The sequence below is a fragment of the Zea mays genome, chromosome 9 (genome assembly GCF_902167145.1).
Source record: "Zea mays cultivar B73 chromosome 9, Zm-B73-REFERENCE-NAM-5.0, whole genome shotgun sequence".
NCBI classification, from domain to species: domain Eukaryota; kingdom Viridiplantae; phylum Streptophyta; class Magnoliopsida; order Poales; family Poaceae; genus Zea; species Zea mays.
The window spans coordinates 23,709,719-23,726,139 of NC_050104.1; the positions used below are offsets into that span (position 1 = coordinate 23,709,719).

Consider the following 16,421-nt stretch of genomic DNA (forward strand, 5'->3'; position numbering starts at 1 on the left):
AACAGGGCCCACCTGCATAGGCACCCACCTTAAGGCTTATTCGGTTTGAAGGAGTTTGAGGGGGATTGGAGGGAATTAAATCCCCTCCTATTTAAATTTGTTTTAAATTTGTATACAAATTTAAATAGGAGGGGATTTAATCCCCTCCAATCCCCCTCAATCCATCCCTAACCGAACAAGCCCTTACACGGGTACATTCCTCGGTCGCACGGAACAGCCTCGTACGTCGGCGGATCCCACCTACTCCCCACCCAAATTACTGTACAGTGGGACCCACGCAGCCCTGGCCCATTTTAAAGTGACTGGGGGCGGCTGAGCCAACACGGCGAGGGCCCCCGGTAGGCCGGGACACAGGACCTTGACGCGAGTACACGACACAGCTGAAGGCTGCGCTCCCCTCGACCCCTCCTCCCCTTCGCTCCCCAGCTCCACACCAACTCGCTCACCGCCTGCCCGCCTCGCCGGCCAAGCCAAGCGACCCCCTTCTCATCCCCTCTCTCGCTGTCGATGGGCCCTGCGGCGCTCCTCTGCTCCGGCCCTCCCCGCAATTAATCCTCGGCGTCCGTGCTCTCCCCACTCTCCGCGCACGCCCCGCCCGTGAGTCGTGATCTCGCCGTCTCCCTCACTCCCATCCTCTGCCTCACCGCACGAGCCCCGTGCGGTGGCGGTGGTAAATGGCGAGCAGCGGGGTGAGGAACGGGGTGGGGTCCAGGATGAGCGCGAAGCCGGACCGGCAGGGCGCCGGCGCCACGCCCAAGACGGCCGCGGGGAAGCACCGCCTCTCCTCGGCGGCGGCGGGGGGCGGCGCGTACCGGCGGACCAGCTCGGGCCCGCTCCACGCGGCGGCGGGCGGCCGCGCGGCGTCGGATGGAGGTGCGTTCGTCGGGATCCGGGTTCGCATTTTGGTTCGGCGGGGCTTGGGTGGGTTTTTGTGTTCGGAGCTGCTCTGTCCTGCGTTTGGATAACCTAGCCTGGCCTGCTTCCCTGTTTCCGACTCGCTGCTGCTTGAACTCACGCGATTTTCGTGGGGATTGTTGCTCTTTTCATTCACGTAAATCTAGCTGCGGATCGCCTGCACCGTTTTGATTGCTAATGTTGTGCCGTAGCACGATCGGCCTGCCGAGTTCATCCAGATTTTGGGCTTGCTAGCTGAGCGATTTGCCTGTGTTGGTGCAAGTGTATAACGTATCTCTGCCGAGCAATCGCACCATTTTGGAACTGACGTTGTGCGTTTCGTTCATTGAGTATAAGCGTCGTTATTCAGCTATCGCTGGATTTTTTTCCAGATTGTATTGGGGGGTTTGGTTGACTCGGCAGGGCCTTGGTGTATTGTTTTGGTCACGGCAAGATCGTGTGTTTGATATATTTGTTGTTGCATACATGTCGGCCACGAGCTCCCTGCAACCCACCACAACCAATCATCCCACTTTAAGCTGCAAAACTAATACAGCTGCTGAGAATAATGAAAGAGCCACAGTTGGTAAATGTGTCTTCCTGCTGGTTCTGTACGCATCTCTGGTCAGTAGTTTACCTTGCAGAGGGTGACACCAAGTGTATGTTACTATGCATAGAATTAGTTAGTTACAATTTGCATTAAGACGCCCAATCTTCCATGTAAGAGACTGTCCTAAATTCATATGAAACCAGTAGCAGTAACACTCTCTTGGTGCTCTCTTGGGTGTGTTTGGTTGAGAAGTGGAGAAGAATGGAGCGACTCCATTTCTATTTTTTTGGATCTTTAGTTTCCAACAAAAGAGCAGCGGGGCGGCTACCATATGAAAATTTACCATAAATAGTTGGAATGCTTCCGCTCCACCAAAACGTCCAAACGCAAGCGCTCTCCTCCCCTCTACACTCATATGACTGTCCAACCAAACAAAGAATGGAGTGGCTCTGCTCCATTCTACTCTTCAACCAAACAAAAATGAAGCATAGTTGTTAAGGCGTCGCCTAAGCGCTAAGGCGTGCGAAAACCTTAAGGCGTCCTAGTTGCCTTATCTTGGAGCCTAAAACGTCCGCTTTGGACAGTAGGGCGTCGCCCCGACGCCTTGGAGAGTTCTAAGGCGACACTATGAGGACGCCTTGTAGTGATGCAGGGTTGGATCCTGACCTGATCACGTGATTTGAAACCATGTCCTTGGAGAGTGCCATCAACAGCGGCGGCGGTGGCCGCTCCCCTCCTCGACCACGAGATCTAGCTGCGCCGGCGAGGTCCCCTAACCCCCTCACCTCTCGGCAGCTGGGAGAGAGGGAAAAGCGGTTGGGAGAGAGGCCGCTGGGAGAGAGGGAGAAGCGGGGAGAGAGAGCGTTGAGAGAGGGAATAGAGGGAGGCGGCTGGGTGATGGGTGCGGCTGGGAGAGGGATGGGAGTGAGTGATTAAGTGGGTAACCTAATTTTAATGGCCAAGTGGGCTGATTTGGACTGGTTAGACTATTATTTTCCTTTTCGTTATCCTTTTTCTCTTCTTTATTAGTATTGTTGTCCTACACACTTTCTCAAATATCAATAATTTTCTATTCTTAACTATATTTAAGGCGTCGCCTCGCCTTACGCTTTAACGCTTAAAAGTTAAAAAGGGGGTCAGTCGCCTTACCTTGCCTTATCGCCTTAAAAATTATGAAATGGAGTGACTTTGTTCTGCTTGCCAAACACAGAATATAATGTCTCCATTCTCAAAAACTAGAATGGAGCCACTCCATTCTAGCCGACTCTTCAACCAAACAGACCCTTAATTATACCGGATTTGGATTTTCAGTTCCCAGTGAATTTCTTATCGTTTAAAAATGACCCACTTTTTTTGCATGTCGTTTAAAATTTTCTCGAGAGTCAGCTAACCAAGTTGGTTAGGTGGTCTGGTTAGCACTCGTCAGGTCTTGCGTTCGACTCCCCGTAGGAGCGAATTTTCAGGCTGTGGTTATAAAATTCCCCAAGCATAGGACTAAGGCCCGGTCCTGGCCACGGTCGTTCTCACATGGGCTTACGGTGCCACTGTGTATGGGTGGGGCAACAATTCGATGGTTTTCTCGACCTGCGTGAGAAAGTCTTCTTAATATAATGCCGTGGGGTGGTCTTACCACTGTTTTAAAGGTGTCGCCTAGGTGTCCAGGCGGCAGTCCAACGCCTTGTCTCGCCATACCGCTTTAAAAACCATGAGTCTTACCCCGCAGGTCGAGTTTTTTAGAGGCCCTTTCACAGTGTGTAAGCTATTGCATATTGAAACTGCATATTGCAATGTTGATAACTACTTTGCTAGTTGCATAGACAGTTAAATTTCATATTTTTAACTCCATGATGGTTCCAGATATTTGAGGTTTAAATTATGGTTGACATTATGTGTAATGTTCAAATTATAAAGAACTCTGATCTTGTTTAGCTTTCTGGTAATTTTGATTTGATCGAATATCTATATTTCTGGTCAACTGAAGGATCTATTCCTCCCTGGTCTTTGCAGTTTCTAGTAGAGTAAGGGTTGCTGTAAGGCTTAGGCCTAGGAATGCAGAAGAGTTGGTGGCAGATGCAGATTTTGGTGATTGTGTTGAACTTCAGCCAGAGGTGTAGCTTGGTTTCTCTTTAGCATGCTGTGACATTTTTTTTTGTTGTCTAGCCTGATGGAAATTTGTTATGAAGCTCAAAAGGTTAAAGCTTCGTAAAAATAATTGGGAGTCAGAAACATACGAATTCGATGAACTGCTCACTGAGTTTTCTTCACAAAAGCGAGTGTATGAAGTTGTTGCAAAACCAGTTGTGGAGGTATATGAATCTCAATCTTTTCTCGCAACTTCCTTAGCAATGTCTATACTAATGTAGAATTATGTGTGTTTTGCAGAGTGTTATGGAGGGATATAATGGTACAGTTATGGCATATGGCCAGACTGGTACTGGGAAAACTTTTACTCTGGGAAGACTTGGTGAAGAAGACACCGCTGCTAGGGGAATCATGGTTCGTGCAATGGAGGATATTCTAGCAGACATAACACCTGGGACTGATTCTGTCTCAGTATCATATCTTCAGGTTTGTGATGGTGGGCCTTTTGTGGTTGTGATTGTATCTATTAATCTAGTATTCTAGTGCCTTTGGGATGTTGTAACAATGTATACTGGATGTTTGTTACAGTTGTACATGGAGATGATACAAGATCTCCTTGATCCTGTAAATGATAATATAGCCATTGTAGAAGACCCAAGGACTGGGGATGTTTCATTGCCTGGAGCCACAGTAGTTGAAGTTAGAGATCAAAAAAGCTTTGTGGACCTTCTAAGGGTGGGTGAGGCTCACCGTGTTGCTGCAAATACAAAGTTAAACACTGAGTCATCTCGAAGTCATGCGATCCTCATGGTATGCTTATGTTCCTTGAGTTTGTTTACCTATCTGTACGCCTTTTGCAACTATAGTATTTCTGGTAAATGATATCGTGAAATGAAATCCTTTGTGAAGGTGAATGTCAGGAGGTCTGTAAAAGGTAGAACTGAAATGGATGTCAGCATTTCTGGTGAAAATGGGCATTCATTGTCCATGATGGGGTCTTTGAGACCACCTGTTGTTAGGAAAAGTAAGCTTGTAGTTGTCGACTTGGCTGGATCAGAGCGCATAGACAAGTCAGGTGAGTCTTCTTTTCTCAATGGTATATACTTGTTCTGACCTTTTAGTCGTATGTCCACATAATGGTCTCTTGTAATTTGCAACCATATAATATTGTGACTTAATATTTGCAGGAAGCGAGGGTCATACGTTAGAAGAGGCAAAGTCTATCAACTTGTCCTTAAGTGCTCTGGGAAAATGCATCAATGCGCTTGCTGAAAGCAGTCCTCATGTACCTGTTCGTGATTCTAAGCTTACAAGATTGCTTAAAGATTCATTTGGAGGTAAGATGTGCTATGCTCTTAATACTCTTTTTACAATAATAGTAAGATTGTAAGAATCAACGTGCTAAACTTATGGTCAATGACTCAATTCCTAAAGGGCATTGTTCTATTTTTCTTCATGTTTATTCTATAAGAGCAATTTAACCTACGAAGTAAGTAAAAAAAAACTTATGCATCCTGTTAGAGATATGTGTACGCAGTAGCGAATCTAGGATTGATCCAAGGAGGGGGGGGGGGCTAATAAGCTAAGACTATAAAAAATTTAAACCAAACAAAAAGAATCTAATTGATGTTTAATATGACACTCGAAGCACGATATAGTATAAACATTCAAGAAATATGTAGTCCAAAATAAATCGATACGAATTCTAGAAATACAATAATCAATACGTAACGTTCATGAGTTGATGAGAAATTTGTCCATCCTATCACTATAAACATAAAATTTAATTTTATCAAATAACCTACTAAACTAGCAAACAGAGACTGCAGACTGCCAGCAAATAAATAGTCAAATCTACCAATTCTAGCACAGTAGAACACATAGCAGGCAGTAGCAGGTTCACTCTTCACCTTCACGGCTTCACTGGTTCAGGCTGTCACCGTCTGGTTCACGCACAGGCACAGCCGCACAGCAGCAGCGAGTCAGCGCCCGCCCAGGCTTCCTTCCTGGCTTCCTCAACGGTCGCCGACGCCAGTCGCGGTCGGAGCAGCAAAAGCCCAAAGCAGGAGCTGGCGAGCGACGAGCTGATGTCGAGCGCCCGCACGCGCGATGGAGAGCCCTGTCGGCTGTCGCGGTGTCGTCGTGCCGCGAGTGGCCAAGCAGCGGCGGGAGTGCTTGAGCGTAGACCAAGGACGCATGCGGTGCGGCGGCCGAGAGGTGCTGACCGGCTGAGGAGTGGGCGATGCCGTGAGCACAATTACCTGTATACCCTAAGTGTAATGGGCTTGGCCTAATTACTCAACTTATATATATATGCTTGCCCAACCCGTCCTGACGTGGCCCTCCCCGGTGCGGCGCCCCTGCCCCCCAGCACCGCCGCCGCCCTCGACCTGCCCCCAGCACGGCGCACCTGTACCTCAGCGTGGCGCCCCTATCCACCAACGCCGAACTCGACGCGGTCCGAAGTGTTGCCCCCTCCCCGTCCCTCGCCGACTCTCTGCCCTGCGACCTCGTTGTTGGGGTAGCCCCCTACATCGCCGGTCTCGAGCCCCTCCCCGACGTGATTGCCACCACTCAACGGCGTCGAGGTTCCTCTCCGGGCTTCCTCGCCCTTGCTTGCACCTACATGGATCGATGCCGTCGCTTCCCCGTCCGCTCCTCCGCCGGTTTCCTCGGCTCTTGTTACGACTATTGCCATGATCCAGGCTGCCGTAGCTACCTCTCGGGACCGCGAGTGCGCTACGACACTCGCCCTGGAGCATGAACGTGCCATGGGCGCCGTCCTGACCGCCTAGATGGCCACCGTGTAGCGCCTCATACTCGGCCATCCTCCGGTCATCCATGAGGCTCCTACGCTCCCCACGAGCCCCCTCTCGCGCCTGGTCTCGATGCCAACCACATCGCCGCCCTCCACGCACAAGCCGCCGGACTACACAACATCCGGTCCCTCGTGTTGGACCCGGTGTCCTCCCACTACCCTCGTTGGCGAGGGCAGGTCCTCCTCACACTTCGGCGCTATGCTCTCGCCGACCACGTCCTCGACGACATCGTCACCCCCGCCGTCTCCTTCCTGGTGCCTGATGGACAGTGTGGTGCTCTCGTGGCTCCATGATACCATCACCGTCGAGCTACAAGACATCATCCGCGACCAGGCGGACACGGGCAGTTAAGCGTGGCTCGCCCTCGAGGAACAGTTCCTCGGGAACCAGGACGCTCGGGCCCTTCATCTCGATGCCCAATTCCACCATTTCTCTCAGGGGGGAACTCTCTGTGGGGGAGTACTATTGCCAGATGAACGGCCTGCCGGACTCCCTCCGCGACCTTGGTGAGCCGGTGGCCGACCGTACCTTGGTGCTGAACCTCCTACGTGGCCTTAGCCCCCGCTACGGCCACCTGAAGGCTCTCATTAAGAGAACCAAGCCCTTTCCCACCTTCTATGCCGTGCAGAATGAGCTTCTCCTCAAGGAGCTCACCATGGTGACTGAGGCACTCGCTCCGACCCCGGCACTCTACAGCGCTCCTCCCGGGCGATCAGGTGTTTTTCGGGGGTAGGCCCCTCGTCCTTCGTCAATCGGGGCCCCTGCTCGCCCTCCTACCGTGGCCCCTACGACCCCTCGTCCGGCTGTCGCCTCGGCAAGGGCGGACGCGGGGGTGGCGGCTCCACCCGTGGAGGTTCCACCGGCCGGGGTGGCGGCCAGGGCTGGCCGTCATTCTACAACCCCTGGAGGCCGAGTACCGTGCTGTGGCCAACGGCGTGGCAGAGGCCTCTTGGCTACGTCAGCTTCTCCACGAGCTCTACAACCCCTATAGCGCGCCAGCCTCGTCTACTGCGACAACGTCAGCACGGTCTACCACTCCACCAATCCCGTGCAGCATCAGTGCACGAAGCACGCGGAGATCGACTTGCACTTTGTCCGCGAGCGGGTCGCCTCCGGTGATGTTAGGGTTCTCAGTGTCCCCACCACGCTGCTCGCTGCAGTTCGCCGACATCTTCACCAAGGGACTGCCGCTGAGTGTCTTCGCCGATTTTTGATCCAGTTCCAGTCTCAACATATGTACAGGATATAGTTGTGACTGCAGGGGGGGGGGTGTTTGAGTACTATTAGGGTTTTAGGGTTAGTTCCTGTGTAATTACTTGTATACCCTCAATGTAATGGCCTTGGCCCAATTACTCAGCTTATATATATATGCTCACCCAACCCGGTTAGGGTTAGGGTGTCCCATTGTATTCATCTTACTTGTGCACCAAGCCATACAACTTCACTTGTGCACCAAGCCATACAACCTCACTTGAGCACCATGCCATACAACCTTACTTGTGCACCAAGCCATACAACCTTACTTGTGCACCAAGCCATATGGCTTATATAATGAAATGTCACCCTCCCACAATGGGTATGTGGTGTTTTCCCTAATTCTCTACATGGTATCACAATTCTGGCCCTAACCTGGCTAGCTGGCTCCTCCCTTTCGCTGTCGTTGGCCCTTGCCCTAGGGCGTCGACAACCTCTCCCTCCCTCCCTGCTATATCTCTGGTCGAAGCCATCAATCTCCTCTCCTGGGTATTGATCGCCGCCGCCGCCGCCGCCGCTCCTGGTTGTCGTCACCCTTGTTTTGATGGCGCCTCCCATTGACTCATCCCACAACTCCATTCTAGATTTCTCAGTCATCCTCCTTCGTCTTTCCTGCCCTTAGGCTATCTCCAGCAGCTTACCCATCTCCATCCCCATATTCAAACTCCACTTTGCGAACAATGCGGTCTACAGTGCAAAACAATGTTTTAGGTGACCATATGGGTGAACTACTGGAGACGGTCTTATACATCACCACAGAATGATAAAGCAGACCGTCTCATTCGCTCCCTGGACAATGTCTGTCGTATCCTCCTGATCCATGCTCACATGTCAACCCATACTAGGTCGAGATTGTCCTTACTGCTACCTATCTCCTCAAAGGCGCTCCTACTTGGTCATCGGTAACTCTGTTCCTTTTGAGCCTTCACACCGCCACCTACTTGCTCAATCGCCTCCCGATTAAGGCGAGTCATGCTCCCACACCCCACTTTGCCCTCTTTCATGCCACTCCATCCTACGACCATCTTCGCATCTTCGTCCTACTATTCTGTACTAAAAAGAATCTTGTAATAACTTTAGGAAACAACATGTATAAAACTTTTGATTGGTTCTCCTGAAGTTTGACAGCGTCATGAGGTATTGTGAAATTTTGTACAGTAAAAATGGCATTATGACGTTGAAATTTCCACAAAATGTTGCTCACCACTTTTATTTGCTCTAATCAAGGTCAACCTGGTGTTAACTCATAGGTACTGCAAGAACATCATTGGTTGTAACAATTGGTCCATCTCCAAGACATCGGGGGGAAACTACCAGTACAATAATGTTTGGACAAAGAGTACGTCCTCCACCTACATTTGGATGGTTTTATAGTCTTCCATCTTCAAGTTGTGAAGTAGTGGCAATTTCTAGTTCTGCGAAATAGGTGAATAGTGGCAAGTTTTTTCATTAATTGGGTGGTTAATATTTTATTTGTGTCATGTATAGGCAATGAAAGTTGAGAACATGGTGAAATTGAAGGAAGAGTTCGATTACAAGAGTTTATGTAGGAGACTTGATATTGAGCTGGATAAATTAATTGCAGAAAATGAAAGGCAAAGGAAGTATTTTGACGATGAAGTTGAGAGAATAAGAGATGAAGCTCAGTGCCGCATTGCTGAGGCCGAAAGGGAATGCAAAATCACATTAGAGGTTTGTTTACCGATGTCATATTCTACTATACCATGGTATTTTGTGTAGACTAATAAGTGCTCTCACTTTTCCCTTGGCTTTATAATTTTCTGTCCACAAGCTAATATAATTTGTGATCTGAACTGAATTTTATTTAGATCAGCTAATCTGTATGTTTATGATCAATATGGAGAGCGAAAGGGCCTCTAGTTGAGTTAGTTGGTTTGAGTAGAACTCCTTAGGTCCTGGGTTTGACTTCCCATGGGAGCAAAATTTAGGCTGAGATTGAAAAAGTCTTCTTGTTTGTCCCACGCCAAAGCATAGGTCTAATATCCGGCCCAGTCGTGGTTGTTCTCTTATGTGCTATGGTGCCATTGTGGATGGATGGAGCAAAGGTTGGGGGGGGGGGGGTTCTCGACCTATGTGAGAAGGTCTTTTCTTAGTGCAATCTCTGGTGGTTGTCTTACACCTGCAGGTCAAGTATTTTCATGATCAAATATGTGTCTATGCGTCTATTTCCACCTACTTTTTCCTAAAAAAAAGCAAGTCAAAATAAAGAGTACGAAAAGTGACAGTATGTTTTTATATCCTTTTGCTGATTATTCAGCTGCAATATATATTGGTTCCTTTGCTTGCCATTTGTTGTTTTGAAGTGAACTATGTTAATATGTAAAAGTCCAGATGTTTCTGTGTTAATCTCACACATCACTTGCATATGAAGTGTATATCTTCAATTTAGAGCTTCCTAAACTAATAACTATCCCTCTATCATGCTTGATTTATGCTATATTTATCAGTTATCAAAATTTCTTTTTATGTAGAATGAGAAAACGAAGTGCCATCAAGAATACTTAGACTCAATCAGAATACTGGAGGAGAAGTGGAAAGTACATCAACAATCACCCAAGAAACAAGTACACACCTAATTGAGCTTTGACAAATTAGTAAATCTCATGCTATTTGGGAATTTCTAAATGTGATTTCTCTCCTTCCACATCATAGAATGAAGAGGCCGAGTCTACATCCAATGATACCAGAGAAGTGCATAACTTACTGCAGAATGAGAAAATGCTACGTCAATCGGCTGAAGATGAGGCCAGTGACCTCAAGAATCAAGTATCACACTGGAAAAAACTGGAGGTGTTGTTAGCTTAAAACCTTTTCTTTTTGTGTCAAATTATTGCCTCAATGTTTTGATATCAAAGTGGCTTCCCTCCCTCATCTTGTAGGCTACAGCTACAGCTGAGGTAGTAAAACTACGGAAAATGCTAGATACTGAAGCTAGCCAGAAAGAGAAACTTGAAGCAGAAATAGATATTTTGAGAAGTCAGTTATTGCAGATGAGTATGGAAGCAGATGAGGTAGTCGTTGCTATCATTGTCAAGTTTTTTCTTCCTGGGAGGAGCTGCTATTGTAACTTATTTCTATTTCTCATTTGAACTGTGATGCTACCCTAACATAATCACTCTTTTCTCTTCATTCCGATTTGGTCACATCAGACAGGGAGTCTTGATAAAGGAAATGGACCAGGAAAAATATTTCCTGGTTTAGATTCATTGGTGTCTCAGACTCGAAGCTCACAATTCAGAGAGCAGAGCAATGGACCAAAGCAACCAATTGCCAAACTCTTTGAACAAGGTATTTGTTCCTTATGTATTCTTTTACAGTTTCTAAGGGCGTGATTGGTTGCCTGGCCGAACCCCCGGCCAGGTCCAACTAAGCCACCCACCCTACTATTTGGTTGCCTGCATCTCCCGTTGGGCCAGGCTGACTTCGTGCAATTACCGTTCCAACTAAGGCTGGCTCTAAATCTCATACATGCTCAGTTGTGCCACCTGAACCAATCAGACCCTACTTGATTTGCCTATTTCCTATAACTCTATAAACAACCTGCAAAAGTAAAAATAAACTAATTGTTAGGCTTAAGAGTTAATTATAGTGACCATCGAACTTTTTTAGATTACAATAAATGTTGTGCAAAAGGATTTATTGTGCTAGCAATTTCAATTTTCTCACAAACTAAAATAATACCTGTCAATCTGTGCAGACTGTGCTACTACTTGTAGTGTATTTGAATGCAAAGATACTTGTGCAGATGCATGAAATATGATGAATCAATTCTCACTGGCGAAACACTTTCTGTCCCACTGTGCTACTTTTTTGTACCATTTTTGGATGCAAATATACTTGTGTAGACATGCTATCGATAAAAATATGAAATATCCCTTCCTTTCTAAATTATAAGACATTTTGGCTTTTCAAGATACGTAACTTTTGCCGTGCATTTGGATATACACTATGTCTAGATACATAGCAAAAGCAATGTATCAAGAAAAACCAAAACATCTTATAATTTGGAACGGATGAAGTACAATGAATGGTAAGGTCATTGGGTTTAAGATGACATCGTGAAAATGTCAAACGATAGACTTAGAATTTTGTGAAGCACCATGTCCCTTGTTTGCAGCCTTACCATCCCATCAATTTATATCAAAACATATGGTGCTTAAAATTTTCCTCACTCTATTTCAGTTGGGTTACAAAAGATATTGTCATTGCTCGAATCTGAAGAACCTGATGTCCGCGTTCATGCAGTGAAAGTTGTTGCAAATCTGGCAGCTGAAGGTGAGTGCTACTTGTTCATAATTCTTTTGTTTGTTCATGGAGTTTGCGATCTGAGCATGTTTTCTCGCCACCGGCATAACTTTTAAGCAGTACCCAGCCACTTCATTCTATGTGTAAAGTCTGTTTTATATCATATGCCTACCATATGCTTGCTGTTGAAGAGTGAACTGTTGTATTGCATAGAGGTGGACTACAATATATAGAGACACATGAAACCCTAACCTTAATGGGCCGGCAGCCCAACAGTGGTGCCGGCCCACACACACTCACACACACATAGTCTAACATCCTCCCGCAGTCGCAACGGGGGCACCACACACGATGAGACTGGAGTAGAGGCCGAAGGTAGGAGCCGACGGGTTGAAATCCCCCGCAGTCGCAGCGTCGTGATGGTGCGAATGTTGCGGCTGGAGTAGAGACTGTTGTGTGCTCCAAGGAGACGATAGCCCCTAGATGCTGAGGTAGCCGAAGTCGAGGTGGTCGCGGTCGGAAGACGCGCAGCAAAAGCCTGATCTTCGGGAGGGGTCGACGTTCGAGCGTCAACGATCGGCAGGGCGACACAACAAAAAGGCACCAGCAGGCCGACCTTCCTGCTTCTTCGATCGTCCGGGCGTCAAGAAGTCCCGCCAGGGAGGCCGACGGCAGCGCACGCGTCTGCGCCAGTCATGGTGTCCGCGCCCGCGGCAGAATAGAAGGGGAAACGACAGATCCGGCCGGGAAGGCCACGACAGCGACAGATCCAGTCGGGAAGACACGATCCAACCAAAGGGACGGCGGATCGAGCCGGAAAGGTCGTAGCAACGTGGATCCGGCCGGGAAGGCCGCGGCAGCGACGGATCCAGCGAAGGCGAAGAAAGGGGTGGGCGGCGGGGCGTGTCTAGCCGGGCAGGGGCCTGCGCCGGACCTGGTAGAGGGTGTTGACCGCACCGGCGACGGGAGAAGCTCGAAGTGGGAGGCGCTGCTAGGGCGTCAGCATGGACAGCACATGCGAGGACACAACGAAGAGGAGGGTGCACGTGCGGGGGACTCAGCGAAGAGGAGGACGCCGACCAAGGGAGACCAAGGGAGGCCGGGCATTCACGCTCACGTCGAGCTGCGAGGGGCCACGCGGTCGGTGTTGGGCGGCTGTGGCTCGGCTTGGTCTGGGCGCGCGCGTCCAGGCTGGTGCAGGGCGCCGGTCGATGCAGGGGCAGGGGCCGCGGGCGTGCGCGCTGCCGTGGACGTCGGGCGCGCGGGGAGCTCGGTTGCGCGCGGGCGCTGGGCGCGGCTCCTGGGCGCGGCATCGCGCGGTGTGCGCGCGGGGCGGCTCGGTTGCTTGCAGGGCGCGCGGCCTGGGCGGCGCAGGGGGTTCGGTCGCCTGGTGCGCGGTAGAGTGGCTCCGCCGTGGCCGGGCGTTGGCGGCTGCGCGGCCTGGGCGCGCTCCTGGCGCGGTTGCGCGGGATGGCCGGGTCGCGCCCTGGCGGGAGGAGAGGGAGGCGGCCGGCGGCTGCTGAGTGCTGAGCAGGGGAGAAGTGCCGCCCCGGGAGGGTTGGATGAGCCTCCCGGGGCGGCGGCGCGGAAGCCGGTGACGGCTCGGAGGAGGCGGCGGCTGTTGGGTAGAGCCGCCGGCGGCTGCGAGAGAAACCCTAACCTAACCTGATACCATGTTGAAGAGTGAACTGTTGTATTGCATAGAGGTGGACTACAATATATAGAGACACATGAAACCCTAACACTAATGGGCCGGCAGCCCAACAGTGGTGCCGGTCCACACACTCACACACACATAGTCTAACACTTGCATATAAGTACATAACTATTTTGGATTGAGCACATACTAATGAAGCATTATTATTCCTGACAGATTTTATAATAAAACAGCATTTCTCTATGTACATGCAATGGACACGTCACTCCTGAAATTTTAAAGTTTTACGTGGAAGCAAGCATACCACCGTAATAATTATGCACAAATGACCCATAAAGATTCTTAGCTGTATCTGGGGTACTTGATTTTACTTGATGGGCTGCATAATCATCAATTAACTACCCTCAACCTCGTGTACTTCAGAGGCAAATCAGGAAAAGATTGTAGAAGCAGGTGGCCTCACTTCCCTCCTTATGCTACTTAGGAGCTCTGAGGATGAGACAATTCGTAGAGTAGCAGCAGGAGCAATTGCTAATCTTGCAATGAATGGTTAGTGGGACATACTGTTTTGTAATTCATGACACAGATCCTTTGATAATGACCTCTCTGTGGTAGAAATTGGTCTCATTACCTTTTTATAATAATTTATACATGCAGAAACAAATCAAGATCTTATCATGGCAGAAGGAGGTGTAACCTTGTTGTCTATGACAGCATCTGATGCAGAGGATCCACAAACTCTTAGAATGGTGGCTGGAGCAATAGCTAACCTTTGTGGCAATGGTAACCTCTAAATTTTTGCTTGTTATGCAAGAGTTCGGTCTACTACAATATAGTAATGCCCTGAATGATATACATCAGAAATCTAATACTTCGGACAAACCAATTATAGTTTGTGGCTGCTGCCTATATGAACATTTATATCCCTTCTTTTCATATTAACGGAAATATATATGAGTCTTGATTTTTAAAGTTCAGTTAGATCGACAGAACTTGAGCCAATCTTGTAGGTCATTGGCCAAAATGTAGGCCCCAACATTTTTTTAGCCAACTCTAGAGTATATATATATGGCATGGGAAGAGACAGCAAAAGAAGGTTTGAAAGGATGAAATATACCCAAAGATTTAGCCTTGAATAGAAGCGAATGAAAAACAGTTATCCACGTGCTTAAATCTTGATTTGTGGTTTCTATTGAGTTTCAACTCTAACCTATCCTAATCTGCTTAGTGCTAAAGGGTTTGTTGTTGTCTAGAGTATACATATGAACATAAGATGAATGGGACTGTCATCTTCTATCAATGAGCCTATATCCAAAAACTAATATTTTGTTTATAAGCAGACAAACTGCAAATACGGTTGAGGGGAGAAGGTGGAATCAAAGCATTGCTTGGGATGGTTAGGTGTGGGCACCCTGATGTCCTTGCTCAAGTTGCACGTGGCATTGCAAATTTTGCAAAATGTGAATCTAGAGCAGCTACTCAAGGTAATGTATCTATGCTTGTGTGTGTGGTGGTTTTCCTTACTAGGGTGATTGCATGCAGTTTGGTTTGAACAGGGAGCATACCACAGAGTAGAAAACTTAGCATCTGCGACAGACATTCCAGTACTAATAATCCATGAGAAGCGTTTTGTAACATGAGCTTATCAATGCACAACTAAACTGGCCTTGAAAAAAAAGTACAAGTAAAATACAGTTTGAAAACTCATTGCTTGGAGGCGATACTCTGAATTTCCTGTCGTGCTAGTCTCAGTGTTAGAATGCTTGATGTGAAATTTTAAGAATTTGGTATAATTTTGAGAAGTATACTTTGTGCTATCGCGAAGAATGATAGATGGATCCTTAAAGCAGTCAAATGCATTTGTGTTGATATCAGTGTCCTTTTGCTCCCCTTTTCAGGAAATAAGGTGGGAAAATCACTATTAATCGACGATGGATCGCTCCCTTGGATTGTAAAAAATGCCAATAACGAAGCTGCCCCAATTAGGCGGCACATAGAGCTCGCACTGTGTCATTTGGCACAGCATGGTATCCATCCCACCACCCCTCTTTTTTTATTGCGCGCGCGCACACAAAATACTCTATGCCGTAAGTTTGGATTTGTTATTTTTCGCAGAAGTAAATTCGAACGACATTATCAATGAAGGAGCCCTATGGGAGCTTGTACGGATTTCAAGGGACTGTTCTCGAGAAGATATAAGGAAGTTGGCATACCGGACACTGACATCCAGCCCCACTCTTCAAGCGGAGATGAGGAGACTGGGAATAAAACTGTGATGACAGAGCAACAAAGTGCAGCTGGGGCTGGCACTATGAAGTTCCATTTCTCGTGCACTTTATAGAGGTACCCGTTGCTCTGAGTGCTGGTAATCGACTTACCTGGTTTCGGCAGGCAGGCATACACGGGCACCACACCGACTAATCACAAGAGGCAGTGGAGCAACTTTCTCCTCGAGAGTTCATTTTTCTTTGTTCTGAGGGGGGCAGTTGAAAGCCTGGACAACACTAGCAATTCATTTATTTGTAATGATCCTAGCATAGCAGATGTTGTTACCTACCCAATGCAGCGTTTGTAATTTTTTTGCTGTAAAAATATCAAAGGCAGAAAAAAGTACTTTCGCAGTATACCTGTTTTCCGTGAACACTAGAAAGTTTTTTTGTTTTTGTTTTATTCATATACTGCAGACGAGTCATGTTTGCTAGCCGTGATTTTCTTGCTTTCTTAATGCGCGTTGACGCTTTCGTTTCTTTTACCATGTATGCTCTCAGATAATCTTTGTGAGGCACAACTTTTTAGAATGATAAGCGATATTAGTTTTTTTTATAAATTGTTAAAGACAGCTGTGGCGGTCTGGCTGGACGGTAGCACTCCGACAAGGCAAATTTGCTATTTTGCCACT

The 16,421-nt window shown here is 47.9% G+C and overlaps 1 protein-coding gene across 1 annotated transcript; it reads left to right on the forward strand.

Annotated features, from left to right (window-relative positions):
- The first annotated feature begins 324 nt into the window (after nt 1–324).
- On the forward strand, nt 325–16,196 carry LOC103638112 (kinesin-like protein KIN-UB). Its single transcript, XM_008661100.4, has 19 exons — nt 325–873; nt 3,452–3,552; nt 3,628–3,750; nt 3,827–4,012; nt 4,115–4,336; nt 4,436–4,601; nt 4,714–4,863; nt 8,850–8,938; nt 9,088–9,291; nt 10,092–10,184; nt 10,273–10,410; nt 10,500–10,631; nt 10,770–10,908; nt 11,803–11,895; nt 13,946–14,071; nt 14,180–14,305; nt 14,863–15,006; nt 15,421–15,549; nt 15,638–16,196. The coding sequence occupies exons 1-19, from the start codon at nt 675–677 to the stop codon at nt 15,796–15,798; spliced, it is 2,721 nt and encodes a 906-aa protein (XP_008659322.1). The 5' UTR covers nt 325–674; the 3' UTR covers nt 15,799–16,196.
- Nucleotides 16,197–16,421: the final 225 nt, after the last annotated feature.